The sequence below is a fragment of the Phlebotomus papatasi genome, chromosome 1, assembly GCF_024763615.1.
Source record: "Phlebotomus papatasi isolate M1 chromosome 1, Ppap_2.1, whole genome shotgun sequence".
NCBI classification, from domain to species: Eukaryota; Metazoa; Arthropoda; class Insecta; order Diptera; family Psychodidae; genus Phlebotomus; species Phlebotomus papatasi.
The window spans coordinates 19,960,305-19,969,099 of NC_077222.1; the positions used below are offsets into that span (position 1 = coordinate 19,960,305).

At 35.1% G+C, this 8,795-nt stretch overlaps 1 protein-coding gene across 1 annotated transcript; it reads right to left on the bottom strand.

Annotated features, from left to right (window-relative positions):
- Positions 1 to 358: 358 nt before the first annotated feature.
- LOC129798146 (serine/threonine-protein kinase ULK3-like) lies at positions 359 to 1,985 on the bottom strand. Its single transcript, XM_055841143.1, has 2 exons — positions 1,818 to 1,985; positions 359 to 1,763 (listed from the first exon to the last, which is right to left on the bottom strand). The coding sequence occupies exons 1-2, from the start codon at positions 1,902 to 1,904 to the stop codon at positions 450 to 452; spliced, it is 1,401 nt and encodes a 466-aa protein (XP_055697118.1). The 5' UTR covers positions 1,905 to 1,985; the 3' UTR covers positions 359 to 449.
- Positions 1,986 to 8,795: the final 6,810 nt, after the last annotated feature.

An 8,795-nucleotide genomic window follows, 5' to 3' on the forward strand; every position in this document is an offset into this window, starting at 1 on the left:
TGCCTTTTTCCTGTAGGGGAGACCGGGACAGAATTAGTCACGGATAGAATAAGACAATGGGGTGTTATAGTTTTCCTTAGAAAGAATATTGAGTTCTCTACTATTTATTCAGAGTAATTAACTCTCCCGCTATTCATTGAAAAAAAAATTATTTACTGGCTAATCTGCCCCGGTTTCCCCTTAAATATTTTATGTTTTAAAAAACTTTTCGCAGTCCGTTGATAATTCTTACCTTGTTTTGTGAATTAATTCTTGATACAAAATCATTCTAAGATATCCTGGCTCTCGTTCTTCGTGCGATATCCTAAAATCCGTATTCAAAGAAACTCAAAATCAAAACACATAAAAAAATCACTGCTTTTATTAATAATTTAATAAGCATTTATTTAAAATTGGGCTAAAAAACATTATTTTTCTGAGTGGATCAAGGTGATGAAGATGGGGAATGTTTACTGGATGCAGCAGTGCGTCTGAGTGATGGAATTCTGGCTGTCCTTGTCCTCCTGCATGTCCTGAGCAGACAGAAGGGACTTTAGACTTTCTGCCTCCTTCATCCACGTCTGAATCTGTTGATGCAGTAAATCCCGGCGCTGTCCTTTCGGCTCGTGACCCAAGGCTGGCACTAGACCACCCAGGGAGCTCTTGAGAGATTCCAGAGCAGCCTGGTATTTGCCTTCATGGGCATAGAGCTCTCCCTGTCGCCCCATTTCGAGACTATCCTTGAGGATTGGGCTGGAGTGGCTGAGGGAGTGAAGCTGCTGATACAGCAGGCGCGGTGTTAGAGCATTGTGGACGGGATTCTGGGCTGGAGCTTTTTCTCCGCTCACGGCGTGCTTGATCTCCTCGGCTCGATGCATATAGGTGCGTACACGAGCCCGGAGGGCCTGCTTCTTGGCCACATCCTGCTCAGCCTGGATGTAGGGCACGAAGAACTGCAAGCTCTCGCAGTACAGGTGATAAGCTCGCTCAAACTCTCCCTTGTTGTCAGCATCGACGGCTTCCCGCACAATTTCAAGCGCTCGCTCGAAGTTCTCCTCACTGGGCGCATGCCGGAGGTCCAGGAAGTCATGCTGGAAGAAGTCCTTGAAGTCTATCCGTTTGTCCCGATCGTGCTGCAGCAATCGCGTCAGGAGATCCTCGCATTCCGGCGAAATGCGAGTATTTCGCGGAATGTCAATTCGCTGTTTCTGCCGGATCTTTTCCAGAAGTTCAGGAAGGGATTTTGAGCTGTAGGGAGCTTTCCCGAAGAGGCATTCGTAGAGAATAACGCCAATGCTCCAGAGATCAGCTTTGCAGTCGTAGCAATTGCGCAGGAGGATCTCAGGAGCCATATACAGTGGAGATCCTTTGATTGTGGTATTCTCCTGACCCCACTCGAGATGCTGAGCAAAGCCAAAATCTGCTACCTTCAGCAGCACCAGAGGAGTCTTCGACAGCAACAAATTCTGTGGCTTGAGATCAAAGTGACTCACATTATTAGACCTCATGTACTCCAGAGCCAGGGCCAGCTGCCTCAGGAAGAACCTGCAAGTCGTTTCCGGGAGTACATTTCTCCTCTTGATGAAGCTCGATAAACTCCCGGAATTGCAGAATTCCATCAAGATGTAAATGTTTTTGTCGTCATACAAGAAGTCATGCATCTCCACGATGTGCCGATGCTTCAGCCTTCTCAACAGTCTTATCTCCGTGACTAAATTGTCCAGGGATGACCTCGTTAGTTTATTCTTCTCCACGCATTTTACAGCAAAAATCTCCTTGGTGGCCTACAAAGAGCATTGAGGTTTAGATGCAGTCTCAATGGTTTGCACAATTATTACCTTTTTCTGACACCGATAGACAGTTGCGTAGCTCCCGGAGCCCAATTTCTCCAACATCTCGTAGTCTGTTATCTTGGGTACAGCCATTTCCGGAGGGCAAGAGGTGCACACAAATTTTTGAGGGAACACCAAAATCAAAACAAAGCACTGCCAGCTGATTGTCCCAAATTCAGCAAATACACAAACCCTTTGTCACAAATTAGCAGAAATTGAGCTAAATATTTGAATTTGAAAAGATAACCGCCGCAAGAGCCCCAAATGAAGCAGCCCAAGCAGCATGATCTGACCAAAAAATGGAATAAAAATCTGAACAAAAATATTTTTTAGTTATATATTTTTTTAAATCTAATGAGCTTTTTACAAAGCTTAAAAAAATCCATGCCGAAGTTCTGTAAAGATATTGCAGCTGTGATGAGAATTAAAAATCTGGAGCCCATACCCAAATGGCAATTTTGAGGAAGATTACTGTTGGATGTATGTATTCTGGATCCAAAAATGGGTCCTGTGACGGTCGTCAGAGCGTCGAATGATCGAAAGTGGGGAATAATATGACGGTTATTACGAAAGTCACTTGGCGTCGTAATAATTGTGAGATTACTCGCCCACGACTAAAATATGGCGCGCCAAAATGGGCTCTTCCAATGACTTTCAGTGTCCCTATAAATAATCTTCCGCTCGCTGGGTATGTCTGAGGGGAAATTTCACTTGTCAAATGGCAAATACAGTAGACTCTCACTCAATCGGCTCTTTTTCAATCGGGCGACAAATTTTGTTGACAATTTTCACGTTTAATTATGAAGCTAGTTCGCTCAAATTCGCTGTACTTCTTCCTATTTTATCGTGATTCTTTATAATTGAGCACTTTTTGTGGAATTTACAAAGGCTTTGACGCTCAATTCTATCGCTAAACCGGGTGACATTTCGCCTCATATTCCCGATTGAGAGAGAGTCTACTGTAGAATCACTCATTGCTAATTCGCAAAGTAGTTGGCAATTTCGCGTGTTTTCTCAATAATATTATAGTGTAACATTAGGAGGAAAAGCTCCTCCAGTAGAGAAATGTTTTGTGATTTAGAAAAAGACTGTGCCGACAAAAATTAACCCTCTAACGGTGCTTTCTTTATGCGAAAAAAAAGTTCTGAAACAATGCTTTCTAGGATAATTATGATCCAATAAAGTCGAAAAAACTATCCATTCTTCATTATCTCTTTTAGTTTAGGCGCTAGGTGAGAAAATATAATTTTTTTTTTAAAACTCTTTTTGCTTTTAAAATTCACAATTTTAGTTTTTTCAATTTTTTTAAATAAAATATACAAAGTAGAATGACATATCTTTCAGTAAAAAATAACTTTATTTTAGTCAGATAACTTTAAATCGATATTTTTATGGAAATTGGAAATTAGTTTTTCTGCACAAATATTTTCTATTGCCTTTTCTCTGACCTGTCACACAAAACTGGGGATAGCAACAAAACGAAGAGTCAAAATGAGTTCAAACTTTCAAGAGATGTTTATAAGACTATTACCGACGACACTATATAGCACTTTTAAACAAATAAAACCTTTATAGTCGCTGTAAATGTGATTTTTGTAAAGACCGCCTCCAGGCGGGTCAAACTGAAATCAGATATAGTTGTCTCTTTCTGCCAAATGAAATTTAAAATTAAAAATGAAATTGAATTTTCAATTTCTATTTAACAGAAAGAGACAGCTAATATCTGATTTCAGATTGAAAGAGTAAGAAAGGTAAAATTTTAATCGATTGAATTTCACTAACTCACCCGGCAAATTCTGCAGAAACTCGTCAGATTTGAAAATGTTACTGCCGAAAATTCTGCAGAATTTCTGCAGAATTTTGTTCTAAATGTGGATCCGATTGTTGTATGAAAATTCTGCAGAATTTCTACAGAAAATTTTATGAATTTTCGACACTTTCCTCAAGATGTCGTTCTGTCAAAATGGACTTGGAATATTTTCTCTGAAATTATTTATCAACTTGGTAGAATTTATAATTACAATTTTCATGATATATTTTATATTATATATATAAATACTGCAAGAGTATGTTGTCTATAGAGAAGGATTAAATAGCAGTATTAAACATACTCCCGACCGAAAATTCTGCATGTTTTGATAAATTGTACAAGAATTTTCTTGAGAACAAAAAAAATTTACGATGTGATTTTCAGCTGAGACCTTTCAAATTATTTATTATTTATGAAAAATTATTCTTTTTATTTCATTAAGTAAGGTAAATGTACCAGCGATCGTCAGTGTTCCTCGGATCGGAAGGTTGTCCCGCGTATCGGAACCCCAAAATTAAATATACTTTTGAAAATTATTCACTGTATTTTAGTAATTTTCTTTAGCAAAATACATCACGTTAGTTCATATTTAATCTACAGAACCAATTTTCTCGTCGATTTTCAAACAAAATTGCTATTATTTACCTAATTTATTGAATCACTGTATCAGAGTCTTAGCAAAAAATCCGCCATTCATCACTTTCTTAATATTTCACGCGAGAATTTGTCTGCAAAAATATGAGGAATTATGTTTGATTAAAATGATTTACAAATCTGTGTTAATTAAAATATGAATATTCAGGGATTCTAATTTCACTATCAATACACTTTTTTAATTGTTTTGGCAAAGAATATTAAAAATAAATTATTTTTTGCGAACAAGTACGTTTTCTTTCATCTGTTCCTCGAATCGGCACAGTTTTTTTCGTGGAAAATTGCGCTCAGCGCGCTCAGCTGTCATCTTCACAGCCATTATTACGTGTTTTTGTTGTGATAGAACAATTTACCAGTGAAAGTTTCATTAAATTTAACAGTTTTAGAAGTAATATCATGTGAATACACAGTACACAGTGTAAGGATGACAAAAAAGCTTCAATGAAGCCTTCTAGAGTGATTTAGATGCCAAGAAAGAAGGAGAATCCTCATCAAAACATCTGCCGATCCGTGGCTCACCCCCTTCCGATCCGTGGAACACCTGATTAAGTACCTTCCGATCCGCGGAACGCATTGCATTCTTACAATTACACCTATATATTATTAATTTTCGTAATTAGCAAAAGTGTTAATACAAGAAAATAGTTAAATGGATCACTAATATATCAATTGGCATGTAAAAAGATACAAAATAGTGTTTTGGAACTCATATATTCAACTAAATATGGAGCACGTCTCTTAACATTCCGATCCGTGGTACACTTCCCTTATATTTTCGTCAATTTTTCCAATAAAATGTATAGATTTGAAATGACCGTCTCTGAAGCAGCCATTAGGTAACGGGTGTGAGACTTCGCTTACTCGAGACAAATTTTGATAGCTTTGGTTATTTGCCGTTATGATCGCTAGTGCTGTTTTTGAATGATGGCCGTTAAAAAAGGAAGAAGAAGAAAAATTGCGGAATTTCATACCGAAGTTTTGCTGGGAAAATGAAAAGGAGCGCCAGGGCCATAAAGTTTAAAAAGCTTTTTCGGTATAAGAACATGTCTTTTGACGGCATTATCAAGCTTAAACGGAATTTTCTTAAAGAAGAGCTACTAAATCTTTTATTGCCGCATTATCTTGAACCGTTAAAATCGGTCAAGAAATGGATCTAAGAACAGTATTTCCCAAATTTCCTAAAAAAAAAAAATCAGTCGCCAAGTGTTTTTTTTTTAAACTAAGTAAAGTATATAAAATTGATTTTTAAAGCTTAAATTCAAAAGTTCATAACAATTAGATTAAAATTGTATATCTTTGCGTTTGGTTTTTCGAGAAAATTGGGTTAACCCTTTAAGGACGAGAAGGTTAAAAATTGTGGAACATAAAAAATCACTTTTTCTGACTTTAGAGCGAAACATAACTTTACATAACCATAGGAACAATTTCATTTTTGGGTCACCGGTGACCCAATTGCCCTTAAAGGGTTAAAAGAAGGGCGATAATCTTCCAAAAATATTTTTTATAAATAAATTTAAAAACTGCCCCGCCCTTACTAAAATGCTGGCTGTGCCCTTGAGATATTTTATCTCTCTTTGGTTGAATTTTTATTTCGTTGTGGTATAAACCTTATTCCATTGTGACTTAAATGTTGTACAAATGTAATATAAAATAAACTGTACACTGTTTTAGAGATTTTAATTATTTTTTCAAAAAGAATATTACTGCATAAGAGACATTTCACTAGATAAAATCCTTTTTTATGAGTTTGAAGGATCGTAAAAGATTTATAAAGAAGATTTGGAAAATTGCAGGGAAAGTGAAAAGATAAAGATATGGTTTGTTCCAGAAAAAATTTCTTTCAGTCCTTCTTTACAAATTATTTTAGAAACGACCAATATACGATTAACCGTTGTTGTATAAAAGGAGTTTTGCAAAAAAAAATCATTACAATTCTTAGACATAATGTTTTATGCTCTAGAACTTTTCCTACATATTTTTGGGGTTGGTCCCGGAACAAAAGTTGTTACCTTCGCCAATACCTATTCGATCGTATAGGTCTCATTCGTGGCGAAAGGTTAGACCGTTTTTCCCAATGTCCTTTACCATAAATATAAGTTTGTAAACTTAGTATAAGTATGAAGATGAACAAAAAATTGTTGCATTTCAAACAGTTTATCGCTCGAATTTCTCTGTTTAGGATGACATTTCGGTCTCAAATACCTGAATTTGAGAGATGTCTACTGTATATCTCGTCTCTGACCCATTCTGACCTTCAAAATACTATTTCCCTGAACATAAAAAGACTGTATTCTATTTGAAGTTTACATAATGTGTTGAAACTTTTAACAGAATATGGTCATATTGTAGTTATAATAGTTATAAATGTGATCAAAATGTGGTCGGTTATAATTTCTGTCAAAGTGTGGTTCCAATTTTTGGTAGTCTTGTTATAACTTCTCTCAAAATGTGATTATATTTCTGTCACAATGTAATCCTGTGTTGCAGTTATTTCTGTCAAAATGTAGTAGGGTAAGGGCTCATAATTTTGGACAGTTTCTTACTTTGGACACTTTGAGGATAAAATTGGACACTAAAAATAAATTGATTAAAATGATGGATTTTAAATCCAATATTTGATGAATAATGAATTCTATCTAAATATTTGTTCTTTTTGGAAGATTTTAACACTAAATACGTTAAATTATAACTTCCATTGGAACGTGGTCAAAATGTAGTTATAATTTATATTAAAATGTAGTAATAATGTTGTTATAATTTCAGTTATAATGTGGTTTTTTAATTGTTTATAATTTCTGTAGAAATGTGATGATTCGTTATTTAGAATTTTGGTTTCTCCAAAAGACTATCTAAGATAAATCAATAACGGCCAAATAAAAGGTGTAAGATGATTAAATCCAACAATTAAAAAAATTTAATAGATACATAGATATTTCTTTCCGCTATTGTAGTTTCAATTTAAACTTTAAAGTGTTATAGCAAAACGAGAGTGTACATCTCGGTTGATTTTTAAAGTGTTTCTCCTGTTTGTGAAACCTTTTTTCTGATTAACAAGTGCAAACTTTTCAGCATCAAGAGAAACTTTTTGTGTCTTCACCAAATGCGAACAAGTTCATCCCATTTCAGACATTTTTGGGATAATCCTGCTCCAAAATACATACCTAATTACATATTTATTGTGGAGTAGTTAGCTATTGATTCAACATACGTGTTGAAATGGAATGCCCCTAGGAATTTCATGAGGATTTGGATTTTCCAGGATTTCTCATAGGAGAATTATTGTGAGAGGAGAATAAATAAATCCAATGGAGTCTTCCTCATTGGCAAGACACTTTGGCGCCTCCATTCTCATCCATATTTATCTACTCTCGCGTTCTATTTATAGGTCGTCTTTTGCTCTCTCATGGTGCGAGGAGATGGGAAGGAAATGAAGAAGTGTGTTTATGCATACGGAAGCTATTATATCTGTTCCTGTGCCGACAAACAAGAAGGGTGGGCTGGAGACTCATTCATGAGATTTTTCCGCAAAACTTTCACCATCACATACGGCATTCTCTTTTCTCTCTAATAAATTGCCTTTTGTGGCTTTTCATGATGATTGTCGAAATGACAGGGCGGAAATGACGACAATGGGAGAAAGGCATGTTTTAGAGGAAATCAATGTGGTGCAAAAAAAGTTTGAGTGGGTTTTGTCTTTCAAATAAAATCGTGCTTTTTCTGCATTTTACTCTGAAAAAAAATCAACGTGATTCAATAGACTTTGGGATTTAGAACTTTATTTGGTGTAGAAGAGCTTTATTGCTGAAATTTTTTATACAAAAGAAATTTTACGGAAAATTGAATTAATAATGGAAAATTGTTGTCCAATTAAAAAAGAAGTTATTCAATTTAAAATTGAAAAAAAACATCAATTTAAACAGGTGAAAATTAGTCGAACATTATAGCTCTTAAGGGATGCCATTGTCCTAGTAAAAAATATTTTACATTTTTTTAAAAGGTAAATATATTCAGCATTCTATGAAAAAATTGTCATGAAGGAAAAGCTTCGTGAATTTATTAAATTTAGGTTTGTTTCTTTTATCAAAAGCTCGACAATAAAAATTGAGAACAGTTGACAGCGCCTCTCACGGAACAAAACAGCGCCCTCACGCGGAGGAAAAGATTACCAGATTGGTTTGATGAAAATTAATATCGCATAATAAAATTAGAATAAAAAATATCAGCCGGATATTTGAGCATAATTCACAGATGAGCTTTCTAGGAAGCTTTTAGAAACTCTGAAGAATAAAAATTTCGTATTTTAATAATATAAATTAGGGTAAGTGTGCCAAATTTCGGCATAGTTGCATATAAACACCGAAGTCCTAAGTTTGAAATGCAATACTTTTAATTCATATTGATATTTTTTTTTACTTTCTTTTCGGGAAAGTTGTGTGGAAACTTGAAAACTAGCTTATCATCTTCGTTTTCTTTAAATCACTTCCTAAAATATTGAAAAATTAATAACAATATGAACATTG